The 14,467-nt window shown below is 45.0% G+C and overlaps 1 protein-coding gene across 1 annotated transcript; it reads right to left on the reverse strand.

Annotated features, from left to right (window-relative positions):
- Positions 1 to 5,127: 5,127 nt before the first annotated feature.
- Positions 5,128 to 11,484, reverse strand: TMEM212 (transmembrane protein 212). Its single transcript, XM_027685903.1, is given in 4 exon segments — positions 5,128 to 5,139; positions 5,594 to 5,768; positions 5,770 to 5,897; positions 11,200 to 11,484. Coding segments are annotated over 4 exon segments (600 nt in total).
- Positions 11,485 to 14,467: the final 2,983 nt, after the last annotated feature.

Here is a 14,467-nt window from a genome sequence, read left to right on the forward strand (position 1 = left end):
TAGAAGTTATAACACTTGCAGAGAAAACAGTTTCTGTATGCTTGCTGCCCACAGGAGCAGAACTGCTGACTCGAAACCCAAGAGACTGCAGAGGTTACGGGGCAGGAGTGTGCTGATTACCTGCCATAAAGCCCTGGGCTCAGCTGTGCACACCATCACCTGCTGTAATTTTCCCTGACTAATGATTATAGGTTTAGGCTTTAACTCTGCCGTCTGCTCTGTGTGCAGATGGACACCTGCACCAACCGCGGCCAGAGAGGAGGACCCACGCTCAGGGGTGATTTCTGCCTTTCTGAAATGCCTCACAAATTCTACCTTTCTATTTTGGTAGAAATGTCTCTCAGCATCTCTAAGATTTATTCAGTGAATGCGATAGCTCAAGACCGTGGTTAACCAAGACCACTGAAAGCAGCGTTACTGTTTCCAAAATCTAACTAACATTAATGTTTCTATAAATACCATATAGCATTTCCACACGGTTTAGAAACGGCAGTTGAATTATGGAAAGTGAAATTGTAACACAGGCTTACGTAGGTCATTAGCTATCAGGGCTTCCAGACTTCCCCCGTCTGGATGAGATAGTATCTTGGCTTGAACCTTAGTTATTGTCCCTTTGGGCAAAGAGACCTTAGGAGGTGAGGTTGGCTGAAGCTGCAAGGAACTTTCGTTTCCATTTCTTGTTAGGAGCCAGTGGATGGAAAATGTAAGCAGTGGGATAAAGGACTGCATGATGATGCTGACCCTGAGCAGCATGTTGAAGAGTGGAGGGACAGAGCTGGGGAAAGGACAGATGGTTGTGTGGGAGACAGAATGAAAATGAGTCAGTCAGGAGTGACCAACAGTCAGGAATAATGTTTGGAGCGATGCTGTGGGCTGCAGGAGTCAGGGATACAAGTCCATGATCTCATGCCCGGAAGGTCAGTGCTCAAATCTGTAGAAGCATCAAATGTGGGTCAGTGAGCTGGGACTCTAAATGAGTGCAAGTGCAAGCCTGACACACAGATATAGGCCTGACACAGAGATAAAGGTTTTATTCCTAAGAGTAATGCAACAACCCAAATCTTTCTACCTTGCTGCTGTGAATTAGGGTGTTTTCTGCTGTATAAATGCAAGCCTGTGTCTCAGCTGGCAGTGGAAAGACTACAGCTTTGTTGTTCAGGTGATGTACTGGCATCCCCAGATTAAAACCATGGTTTTACAGCACAGTTGTATTCCAGGTTCCATCTGACTTGTAATGAATCCTCATTATCATCAGACTAGTTACAGCACTTGTGTCAGGCTGAGCTCAACAGCATCATCTGCGTATCTGCTGCTAGGTATGTGCTGAAGTGTTTTATGGAGTCAGGACCTTTATATCTTTATTTTTAGGTCGAACATCTCATTTTAGCTGAGTGTCTTACTGTTGCCTTCCACCTCTACCCTTGCATATATGTACAATATAAGTTTGATAGTCAGTAAAATGGATGCCACCTATAGTCAAATTTAACTGCAGTGAAATCAAGGCAATAGCAAAATAAACTTCTCTGGACTTGAGTGATTAGACCCCTTTATATCAAGGTGAGATAAAGACCCTGTGAGCAGCCTCTTACCTCCAAGTGATGGGAGAGGCTCAATCCATCCCTCTTTGCATCAAATTCAACTGGAAGAACCTGTAGGATCCAGAGAGGCTTTGCTGTGAAAGACATGCAGGAAACAGATACCAAAGCCTGTCTCTAGAGTCTGTATCAGCCATGACCACTTTGATTTGAAAGTTTTCTCCTTGTCAAGAGCAGATTCTTCAAATTTATGCTCTGTTCAGAGATCCCTGCAGTCAGTGCTGCCCTGTGCAGGTGTTAATTCTGACATTAGTCTGGGAGGTTTCCTTCGTTGCTCAGCAATGCTGTATCTTTCTGACGCACCCATTAAATTAACAGCTTCCTCTAAGTGAGCTGGAGGTTAACAGGATGTCAGGACATAAAACAAATTTTCTTAATGTCAGTGCAGAGCCTTTGTTGTCCCTATTAGTCACAGTGCCAAGACAAAAAGGTGTTTCTGCTGACAGGGGATCCCATCCCCAAACCGGTGTAACTGGTCAACACCCTTCCACTGATTCCCGTGGCTTTGGGGTCAGCCCTCGAGCATGGAACAGTTTGACCCTCCTGATTAATGCAGAAATCATATTTGGAAAAGATCTGTGTAGAGCTGACTCAATGTTGGGTGGTTTTTCCTTGTGTTTATAGTTATTGAGCCGTTTAACACTGGTAATTATTAAATAGGGTCACCTGGAAAGACATAAGCACTCCAGCTTTTGCCAACAAACCACTTAAGCACCTGCTTAGAGATAAGCACACATATTAAGGTAAATGGAGTTGCTCCTAGGCTTGGCGTTGAGCAGATGTTTACAGTTTATAGATTAGGAGAAACTCCTTGCTTGAAATCATAATTTTTACCCTTAAGGAGCAGAAATTAGATTCTAGCATGAGAAATAATTTTCATTAAACAAAAAATGAAAAACTGTCCCCTTGCTGAACTGTCTGGAATAAGGTAAAAAAGGTTTAAACTTCCCCATGCAAATCCTTAGAGCAATGCCATTTGTCAGGAAGCAGCAAGGTGCATGTACAGCAGTTATTGGAGGTGCACTTCAAAAATCTTTGTTGGAGCTTATAATATCCAGGTTTGGAATTACAGATCTGCTTTGGATGTTACAAAACAATTTTTGTAGAGACAACTCTCACACTAAAGCATGCCTGACCTTCTCCTGCCAGGAATACTGTGGGAGTGTGGAAAAGCTGAGATGAAAAGAGCTCCTGGGTTGGTATATGTCCTGAGAGAGGAAGATAAATGGTAAGAAACACCCTGAATTCCACTCCTCCCTTGATGCACCACTGCTGTGCTGGATTGTGTCAGCATCCAAAGAGAGGAAACATTTTTCCAGAGAAGTCCAGCACAAACTGAGAATTCCCATTAGGGCCACTGGGAAACTTTATAACCCTGGCCCTTTGCTTGGTGATTGACTGTTTCGTAGGGTGGACTGTCCCCAGCTGGGGCATGGGTAGTGTGTGTTGGTGTGACCCCACAAGCAAAACTGGTGCAAAGAGCACGAAAATAAATTATTATCAGATCTTGGATGTGAATTCTCTTTAATATTAAAAATGGAAAAGCTGTCTTTTTGGGAGGAAGGCAGAGGAGGGAAGGGAAAGCAGGGAAGCGCTGGCCCTGTGGTGGGTTGAGCAGCACTCCTGTTACAGGGATCTGCACCATCAGCCTTTAAACCAACTCATTAAAATCTTGATTCGTGCTGTGCCCACGGTGATGGAGGAAAGAGCCTGCCCAGCTCCCACATGCACGTTTTCAGGGCTAGAGCTGAAACATTTGGCAAGTGAGTGCATGAAGCTGAAGGTTACCTGTAGGCAGCTGTTGCTCAGCCTGTGGGTGTTTCTATGGCTATTTAATTGCATGTTGCTCAGTACTAAATGAGTGAGACTTATATGAATAACCACAGCAATGCAAGTGCTGCTGCCTCTGAGATAAAGGACCTTATTTGAGAAACAAATTCTTAACTAATAATACCATGGGCCCTGTGCACTTTTAAAAGTCTGTACTTATTGCTGATAGGAAAGAAATGGTCTAGTTCTTAAAAATAAACCCAAAAGCATTTGAAGGATGTTCCCCCCTCCACCACCACCATTTTTCTATTCTTTTCCCAGGTTGCAAAAATAACATCTAATAATGAAATGAAAACAAGCTGAATAGTTACATTCAGTGGAGGAGGGAAGAGGTAGTTGCAGACAGCTGGAGCATGTCTGGGCCAGTGTCTCGGTTCTTTTCTTTCTGCTAGTTCAGTGCCACTCCAAGAATGCAGACAATGCTGGCCACGACTGTTTCATATTTGATTTCCACACTTAAATCTGTGCTTGTTAAACAAAACCCCATTGTCAGGCTGGCACACATCCACGCTGCCTCCTTGGGTCCTGCTTCAGAGCTTGCTGTCCGGGCTTGAGGGTCCTGCTCGTATCCCTTCAGTGAGGATCAGGTATGCCAAGAGCATTTTGCTGGTTTTGCGCTGCTTGTGGCATTGCAACAAAAGCTTTTGGACTCTTCTTGCAGCCACATCCAGGGATAACCCTCATAAATCTTGGTTTGAGGGCAGACAGAGTGCTGCAGGGAAGGGATGGGGGTTTGGGACTGCTTCAGGAGTGGTGGATCAATGGGGCACTTGGCTGGAATTGGTCTCTGGGCAAGGTATTGGCTGTGCCACCCGGGGGAGAAAACACTTGGACAAGCAGGGCCTGATGCTGCAGAGGACTGGTACCCTGCCCTGCTTAGGGAGAGGGTGCAGCTGGGGATGATTTGGGTCTTGGTGAGGTCCCAGGGATGCTCTGCTGGAACAGCGCCGTCGGGTTCAGTGGTTGCAGAGCTTTGCTGAACGTGGGCAGGAGAAATGTTGTGTGTTGGGAGCACAGGGACTGTGAGTAACAAAGGATCACTTGATATCTCCTGTAAAATACCAAGGAGGGCATGAAAATTATGAATCTTATTAATAAGATTAGGGGATTATGAAATGCAAGAGCTGCCCAGTCCTTTAGACTGGCCTTTCTCCCTCGATAAAGTGGTTCCATGGTCCAATACCTGCCTGTCCACCCCCTGTGCTGTGTAACTTATCAGTCAGTAAATGCCAGTGCTGCCACTGCAGGCAGAGCTCTGCCCAAGGCAGTTGGCAGCAGGAGGGAGAGGGGATAGGATGTGGCTGTGGTACCGTGGGGTGTGATGCTGGAGCAGGAGGAAGCACTGGCAGTGTTTTGATTCTTCAGGTGTCCCAGAGGAGCCACTACTGGGCTGTTGTCATGGAAACACCGTTTTTTGGGGGGGGATTCAAGGCTGACTCCAAACAAAGGTTAAAGGAAAGAAAAACTCCAAGGGACAGCATGCACAGAAGGTGAGATTTCCCTCAGCACAGCAAAATTTGTGAATGTCTGAACTAGGTGTGGGGGCTGGAGGAATGCTGGAGCTGGAAACTGATGCTATGCCTCATGCAGGAGCTGCTTGGGAGTGTGGTGACGGGCTCTGGCTCTGCTCTGGGTCACCCAAAGGCCTGTTTTTCCTCCTGCCTTCACCTCTCATCCTGCTGCACTCTCGAGGTGCTCCTGCCTAGGGCTCTACCTGGAGCAGAGATAAGACATGCTGAATGGTGGTTATTTTTCACACTTCTCTTGCTGTTGAGGTCTATGTTGGGATCAGTTCCATGTCTATCTCGTATCTAGGTCTGTGCAGGTTTTGACAGCTCTGTGTGTTAATGGCAGAGCAGCACTCAAGCCATAAGGAAGAGCAGAAAAGCAAATCTTCAGGTTCTGCTTTCTGTAATGTCAAAAGCAAACTGTATAATTTCCATAAAATTTTGCCCAGCCTTTAAATTCAGAGGCCCAGGCTACACATGGAAAAGGTATGTCCCATTAGGTAAAACAGCACCGGCCAAATTACTGGTTCATAAAGTGATCTAATGTAACAAACCACATGGCTTCAGCAGCACTACTGATCCCCATGGGAGTGCATTCAGGACCTGCCTGTCCTTGCCCAGCCACCCTCCTGGCAATCCACCTTCACAACTGTGACTGACGCTCATGTTTAAATGTCCAAATTGCAGCAGCTTCGCAAAAGTCATCACAAAACCCAAATCTGCCAGACTCAAGCACAGGTCCAGTATTTTCAAGGTGAGAGGGTATCACTCATACCACAGTGGGTCTTTGCAGAGGTTTGGGAAGTCAGCACAGGGGAAGGGGAACAGAACTGCTACCCAGGTAGCTGGTCCCAGTGATCCCAGCCAGCAAGCAGTAGCAGGATGGGCCAAGGAGCAAAGATGCAACGGCAGCAGAAAATTGCACTGAGGCGCCTGTGATGTCGAAGGCAAAACTGGCCTCCCCCTGAAATGGAGACAAAAGCACTTTATCACTTTTATGACCTGCTGAGTGATTATTTATTTTTTTAAAAAAAACAACCTTTAAAACTAAAGGGCTCAATATTTTTGTATTTCTTCATTTCCAACTTGGATAAACCCCTCTTTTTTTATATATTTAATCTCCTTTATTCTGTGTCCAAAAAAGGATGTGATGGTAAGGGAAATTAGTAGCTTGAATGTCATGAACTTATTAAAGAGAAATGCAGATTTTTATTTTTTTTTAACAAGGAAGACAAAATCATTGAAACCATATTTTAATGAGAATACTAGAAGAATAAATTGGAACGGGTATACTTATACAGTTTGTCATATAGTATTTAAGTACAATGGGTGGCCTTTAAAATTTAAACTGCATAGTTGAATGTTTAAAAAATTCCTCATTATAACACAGAGAATGTGATAGGAAGTGGCAGAATGACTGTACTGGTGGGACATATAATGTGCCCCCTTGGTGAGCCCTGCACAGCACATTTGACCCACAATATTAACAAGAGAAGTGCTTTTCTCTTTGATTGCATTGTCCAGGTTAACTCCGCTGCTCCCTTGCTGCCACCTGCATGTGACACCACACAGACTCCTAGACTTGTCACCCTGCCTGGTGGCACCACCTACCCCTGCCCTCAGCAGGATTTTGGCCTGGTTGAGCTCAGCTCTGAGGTAGGTGGGTGAAAAGCTTTGCTGGATGCTCAGCTGCCCTGGCTCTTGTGCCTCCTCCTTGTCCCGGCACATCCCTGCCCCAGAGGGCTTTGCTATGGAGCCAGCTCCATCCTTTGTGCCAGCTGAGAGGCTTTTCCATGCTGGGGGAAGCCTTAGAAGAGCTTTTAGGAGTAATTTAAATTTCCTTTGATCCAAAATCTCTGCAGGTAAAGAACTAATGCTATTAGAGCAGGCAATAACTGGCTGCTGTGCTGGAGCCTCCCAGGGAGCAGAACGGGCTCTTCTCTACCAGGCTGGAATAATTGTTCTGTGTTCCTCCCCTGTCCAGTACACAGAGAGGGGCTTCGAAAGGAATTGGATTGTGCAGAGTAAAGTCAGGACCATGGTCCTGCTGGAATGCACTCAAGGCCAGCTGGGAGTGTCCTGGAGGAAAGGTTAAAATTCACCTTTTGTGGAGTCAGGCACGATATCACATCCTTACTGTGCACAGCATGCTCACAGATGATGTTTAGTGTTGGTTGCCAAAAGGCCACTGAAAAGTGTTCTGTGCATCTCCTTCATTTCCTATTCCATGCTCCTGAGTGTCCTGACACTGGAGTACCTCAGGGCACTTGTAGAGACGTGGCCATCCCCAACAGGACACCGTGCACACCACCACACTGGCACTGACCACCACAGCACACCAGCTTTCACTGGGATTCTCATGCTGACAAATGGGGAGCAGGGAAGAAATTCAGGATGCCACAAATGGGAGTGCCTGAAGAAAACTCCAGGCAGTGCAGAATTTTAAGGTTGTTTTAACATCTGCTTCGTGCTGCTTTTATCACTCTGGACAAGGAATGAGTTTGGGGTTGGTTATCCTTCCCAAGTGCTGCCAAAGGCACAGCAGACCTTGTGTTATTCAGTCAGGTCCCCATCAGGGCAGGGTATGTTTCATCTCTGCCCTTATTTAGGAACCAGTTTTGCCTGGGGGGGCGTTATCTGTGACACACAGAGGCACATGTTCATTCATTTGAATATGCCAGCACTAATTCTGCCTTGCAGGCTGGAATCTTTTTTCCCAGTGTAAGCATCTTGGACCCACATGTATCTGTGCTCCTGGCTTCAGGGTGGTGAATGGAAAGAAGAGCTGAACTTGTGCTAAAGGCAAAATCTGTGTCTGAGAACACAAAATAGCACAATCTGGGCTGTGATTTCTGGTGCAACGTAGGACACTGTATCAACACAGCTCCGCCGCCTTAAGCAACAGTGTCCTGTGGTTTGATTTCCATTCTGGCATGCTAAAATGCAGTAAGACCCAGGTTTTTTGTGGCACTTTCCATTTTTTATTTAGGGAATTTGAAAAATATTTGTCCTGAGGCTGAGCCTCAAGTTATGATCTTGGCATATCCATACCATTAAATTCCTGTGGATAAAAGCAGAAACATCTGGATTCATGAGTGGATGTTGGCTAAATCCACCAGAAAAAAAAAAAAAAGCCTTCAGGGGATCCTAGAGGGTTCTAGCCAGGATAAATAATACAACAAAACAAGAGTGCTAGTAAGAGTAATTGTAACACTGAAGCCAAATTATAAGGTGATGGCCAAGCCCTTTTCACAATCTGCTTTTCCAGGGAAGAGCCCTTCAATTTACACTTAACACATGTGGCTGATGGAACAAAGGAAAAGTTGAAGGAGGATGAAAGCAGTGCAGAGATTATTCAGCCTTGCTGGTTTAGCTCCAGGCACATCGTTTAAATGAGTAGATGATCAGTTTCCAGTTTGTTTTAAATTTTCTGGCAAGAAATTTTATGCTCTATCCCAAAGTTGGATATGCTTAAAACTCTTTGTGTTTTTATTTTAAGGATCTGCCATTTTGTTTTTATTTCTTAAGGCAACACTCTGGAAGAGCTCTGCAGGAGACACCTGAGTGCTGAGACTGGAGGGGCAGCCTGCTGATGTCCCTGAGGGGGCCTTGTCCCTGTTCCCAGCTCCCTGGGGACCCTGGGATTGGGGAACATTTACTCCTGTTCCCCCCCATCTCTTGGAGGCTGAGCCCTGCCTTGCTAAGCCATATGCTACACCTGAGCTCCACAGCACCCAAAGCCAAGGGAATTGGCCAAAACTGTTGTCCCACACACACTTTCAGCCTCTTTGGCTACACTCTGTTGTACCAGCGCTGCTCACCTGGTTTAAAGCTGGTGGAAGGAGAAAGGTTTGTACTGCTTGCCTCTTGCACCTCCTTTTGGTGTTTTCAGGGTTAAACGCTGCTGAACAGCACATCCTCTGCCACCCAGCCCCTCCCTCGTGGGTCTCCTCCTTGCACCAGGTCCCCAAAGCTGCCATGAGCATCAGGTCGTGCAGCTTCTCTTCCCCTGCTGTGACAGGGTGAACTACAGCAAGTTGTATGAATGTTGTGAATGAAAGTAAATTGAATGTTGCTGAAAATGCCCTCAGCACACCAGCCCTTCCCAACCACTGCAGTCAGCATTTCTCATGGCCTGTACTTTGCCCACGCAGATCTGCCTTACCTGCACTGACCTTGCACATCACTGTTCCCGATTCCTGGAAAGCCTTGGATGTTTGCCTGCTCCGTGAGCTTCAGCCAACGCATCGTGGGGTGAGTTGCTTCACTGTGCAATAAAACCCCACATGGGTCAGTTCTTGTCCCATCCTCCTCCTTCATTGCCCCTCTTCTTCCCTGTTGTCCACACCACAGCTGACCTGAGGGAGCTGATCTGTTGGCACCACTCCAGCAGGTCCTTCTCCATGGACAGGCTTTAGGTTGTCCTCTGTGGAGATGCCTCCTGTGATGTGCTGTCAATGCTCAACACTCCCTGAAGACTGACACTGGGCTCTGAGTGGTGAAATGCAGGTTTGGGGCAAGACAATACTTGAAGCATGACTGGAAATACCAGTGATGCACAAATAATGACGTTTAGGCTGCCATATGTTCCAGAGAAGGGATAATCCTGTTTACACTGCAAGGAGTGGGAGTTCAATTTGCCTTAAAATAGCCTCAACATATCTAGGAAATCCATAAAAAGGACGCCCTGGTATTTCTTAGGACATTATTTTCGGCAGATACGTTTATTTAATTTGCTGCCAACATCTGTCATTTCCTCCACTGTTTCCCAGCACCCACAGTCTGGGTCTGAACTGAAAGCTGAAAGGACCTAACACAAAAAATTGAGTGCTGCTTCCTGTTAGCATCATGGTCATCAAAGTGAAACAGGGAAATGCATCTGCTCATAGGTGATGTTACAAAATATTTGTTTTAGATTAGCTGCTCTCCCAGCCACTGTCCACGTTGGCAGTTGTGCTCCTCCACCCAACTGGAAGGCAGCAGGAAGGTCTGCTGGAACTGCAGGGCTCTGGGTTAGGAACAAACAGTTTGAGAAGCTGAGGAATGAAGGAGGAAGCACAGCTAAATTTAGAACCCCTAGATAAGAAAAATACCTGTATCTTCAGTGCTCTGTGGTTTTATTTTGTGAGGCACAAAACACACCTTGGTGTTGCACGGCTGTTTACAGAGTGTACTGACTCAAAGAGGGCTCATGGAAAAAGGCTTTGATGTCTTCAGTAAACAAATAGCAGCGTTAAAAGATCTTCAGTTCTCCTTAGCGTGCTGCAAACAGCTACGTTTGAAGAAAAATAAACATCCCAAGGTTGATGGAAGGGTAGGGAAGCCATAAAGTGCTGCAGTCAACTCCTTGCTATAAGGACAACAGAAATGACAGTGCTGTGAAAAACTGTTTCTTCCTCCTTTTGGATTAAAAGTTAAAAAACAACTGTGTCAGGGTTTGCCAGCTATGTGGTGGGAATACATGGGTATAAAACCCCATGGCTAGGTCATTGCATCTCAATCACAAGAAAAATACCACTTCCACTGGAAAACCAAGGGTAGGATTCCCCTGGAGATACCTTTGTCCAACCATTAGGGTGAGGGGGGAGGAAATGCACCCTTCCTCCAACCCCTGCTTTGACTCTGCTTCCTCAGTGTTTCACCTGCTGCCACAGGGCCACCAGCACCTCCAAAACCTTGCAGCTATGGGACCTCATCCCAAAAAAAACCTCACGAGCTTTTATGTTGGGCAGTCAGTTTCTATGAGGAGGCACCAGGCATGTATCGTGCTCTCAATGAGGAGGATGAGGATTTCACACCATGTGCCTACCTGAGCTTTTACTGTGTAAAGCTTGTTGTGCCTGCCTCATTGCATGACTTAAAACATCTCTTTGCACATGCAAAAAACTTAGGAAATGAACCAAAGAAAAGTGCTAAAAAATTATCACAATTACACCAACACAACCCTGGGGACCCTAATTTACATTTATACACTTAATTTACACTCCTTTAACAATCCAAATTAGGCTCAGAAAGAGAAAGTTTGAGGCTTCTCTGTGAAGGGAAATTAAAAATCAGAAGGCCATGATAATAATCAATACACCAGTGTTTACTGCAAATTTAAATATTATTAAGAACCTCCAGGGAGCCTCTCGCTTTAGTTTCATGTTATTCTGAGCATTTATCTGTTTAAAGATAGTTCACATGAACTAGGAAATAAATAATTCAGATATAGTTGACTTTTTCATGTCTCTGTAGGATCACTAACATCTTTCCTTTGATAACACTTTTGTTTTGCTTAACAAAGCTCCATTCCAAATGGGACCAGTGAGACAAAAACTCCATCCAAAGGACCAGGGCTTATAAGAAAAAAACAGGGGAGGGAGGCAAAAATTCCGGGGAAAAAAAAATCTTATAATCCCAAAGGTAATCAGTATCCCTCTGGCAACTCCATACAAGCTCTTCCCTTCATTGTGAGCCTCTCCCTGCTGGATTTGCAAGGAGGGTTTGTCACTAAAGCCAAGGCAGAAATGGCTCATAATAAACAGCAGCTCCTTAGAGACTGTAGCCATGGCATGGAGAGCTGTTTACCTGGCACCACAACCACTATTCTGTTTGTCTTCAGATGTTCCTACAGAAACAGAAGGTATTACACTGTGGTAAATAAGACTTCTTCACCCCTAGGAATATGATTTTTTTTTCCAAACTCACTGCCCTTCCCTTTCAGCTACAGAAAGCCCATCCTGTGATTTCTGAATTATTCCTTCCCAAGAGGACAGGCCTCTTCCCGGCATAGAGAGAGCCAGGGCTTGCTGACAGCAGCTGGGGTGGTTGTTTCCAACCCTGACCTGCTCATCCCAGCCAGTGTGAATCCAGCCTCTGCAGGACATGGACACGTCGTCCCGTGCGGGACCTTCTCCCCAGGGACAGTTACTGTTGGTGTACCAGGTGTGTAACAAGGGATTTAGAGGGAATAGGCTCTAGCCAGCAGTTTGAAATCAAGTGAATCATACACTTCATGCTGTTGATGTGTTTGCTTGCCCCAAACATGAAAGATAAGGGCTCTGAGAGCTTTGGGAGTCACTGGGAGGTGGGAAGTCACTCCGAGGGTCTGTTCCTGGGCACGATGAGGGACAGGCCTTTGATTTTACAGAGATTAGGGCTGAGCACCCCCCATCGCTGGAGCCCTGTTTCTTCTACCTGCCACAGCAAATATTTTGATTGCAAGAGCCAAGCAATTGTGTACTTTATCATCTGCAATCCCAGATTACACTGCTCATAATCATCAAACTGATTTCAGACCCATCCTCCCCCAGCTGGATGCTGCCACCAGCCAGGGTGGCACTGGGTACCACCCCAGGGCACATCCTGATCCTCCTAAAGAAGACTCAAAGGGGACAGTTGTTCTTCAGGGTAAGTCAGCTTGAAGGGCGGTGGCTCCTCGGGATGCCGTGATGACAACATCACCTCTACAGGGCAGGGAAAGCAGAGTGGCAAATTTAACAAGCAGTAATTTTACCATTAAACTAACACCTCTGAAGACTCTCTAATACCCAATTCACCCTGTCGGGTGGGATCCAGCACTGAGCTGATTTATGGCATAGCACAGCGGGCTGCGTGGAGAGTGTTTATTCAAAAAACATCAGCTCTCTTTACCAAACACTATTTTATTTCTAGTTTAATTAAAACACAATTAGCAAGGCTTGCAATTTTCTTAAATAAGCCCGATCTTCAATGGAATTAATATCAATCTCCGTTCAAAGTGCAAGTCAGTAAAGTGACACATGGAAAATTACACATTCTTCACTCAGGAATGCAGCTTGGAGGATGACTTCATGCTCCTGAATGAGAGGATCAACGTGCCAGATGTGCCTGGTGCCTGACCCCTTTACAGCTCTGAAAGATCACACGTCACTTTAAAATGTCATTTCATGCATGCAGGAGGAAGAAAGAGCCTGGTCGCTTCATGTTACTGAGCCTCCATTTAACTTGGTTAGGGTAGTGTGAATGTCTTAATAACATGAGGCAGAGCTCTGATCCCTGGTCTGGCTGTGTGCTTCCAATAGACACCCTGATGCCTTTCTCATGGCCAGAGTGGTTAACAATCTGTATTTTCTTGCTATTAATTAGAAGCTGTATTTCATTCTGATGTTGAATGAGCCTCGCAGCGTAGCTGACAAGCTTGCAGTCCTCATTTCCAGTCAGGCATTGAATTTTACTGAATTGTTTTGTCTGGAGACAAAAGCAGCAAATGAGAGTATAGAATTAATACCTTTTAAATTTGCGATTGTATTTCTAAGCCACAAAAATCAGATGGTAGTCAGACTTTTCCACTCTTGGCCCTTTTTTTTCTGCGATAGACTTGAATGTCCTTTCTTTTTCCTTGCCTCTCTGCTCGCTCTCAAAATCCTACTGAAAAGAATCCAGAGAGTGATCCAGGTCTCTGCAATAAGCACGTTCCCATAGCAAACTATATAAAAGCATTTTGTACACTTGTATTTTTCCTCTCCCCCAGTGCATTCCACGCACCTACACAGTCATGCTAATTAGATCATGTAATAAACTTAAATGTGGCAAAAAATCTGTTCACGGGGTATTGCAAGACAGCTGGACTTGGAAAGCAGCCAGTCATTAATTTTGTTTTGTTTGAGAAAACCCAAAGGACATTATTTTACTGAAGATGAAGCAAACCCCATGCAATAGGAGCTGTAATCTAAGGAGACAAATTATTTTATCTAAATAGTCCATAGTGAGCCCTGATATAAGGATTTGCTTATATGAAAAAAACCTAAACTGTAGAAGTTTAAAAAAGCCATTAAAAATACTTAAACCTAGACTAAAAGAACTAAACTAATGTTAAGATAAACTTGATTAGTTTAGTTAAATTTAAGTAATCAAAACTAAATGAATCTTAATCCATAATGTTAATCCATACCTAGAGAGGAGCTAAGCAGCAAGAACTTAACTGTGAGCCTCAAGTCTTTTAAATGAAAAGAAGTGTCTACGTGGGATATGGTGAGAGATTAAATATGCACCCAATCAATTTTTCCAAAGATGGTCTATATTACTGTGCATAATACAGTAATCCCTGCATTTTTGTGGAAATACAGGAGCCTGAAAACAGGGCCTACTCTGACATACCACTTAGCGTGGCAACCTTACACTTGCACGCTGATTTCTAGGGAAAAGAATAACTTTGAGCCAGTTTGACAGCAGTGTTTAACCAGTCCTGGGGTTTATGATACAGCTGGTAATGGGATCAGCTCTCAGGAAAATATCACTTCCTTAATTTCAGTTCAGATGCTATAAGTTTTGGCCACTGAATTGCATTTAAATCTGTAGATCTATTGACCTGATGCTTAAATAGAACTCCAGTAATTCTCCACAGGATCCAGGCAGGCTGGGAGCATTCCCAGATGACTGCACTTCTGCAATGCTAACACAAGCAGTGACACGGAGCATGAAGGACTGACACGTTATGGAACACGGGGGAGAAGGAGCTGAGGCTGTGGTTGTGGTGGTCCAGGAAATGCCTGATTCCATCAAAACGCCGTT

This window comes from Neopelma chrysocephalum, unplaced genomic scaffold (assembly GCF_003984885.1).
Source record: "Neopelma chrysocephalum unplaced genomic scaffold, ASM398488v2 Primary Assembly neopelma1_69, whole genome shotgun sequence".
Lineage (NCBI taxonomy): Eukaryota > Metazoa > Chordata > Aves > Passeriformes > Pipridae > Neopelma > Neopelma chrysocephalum.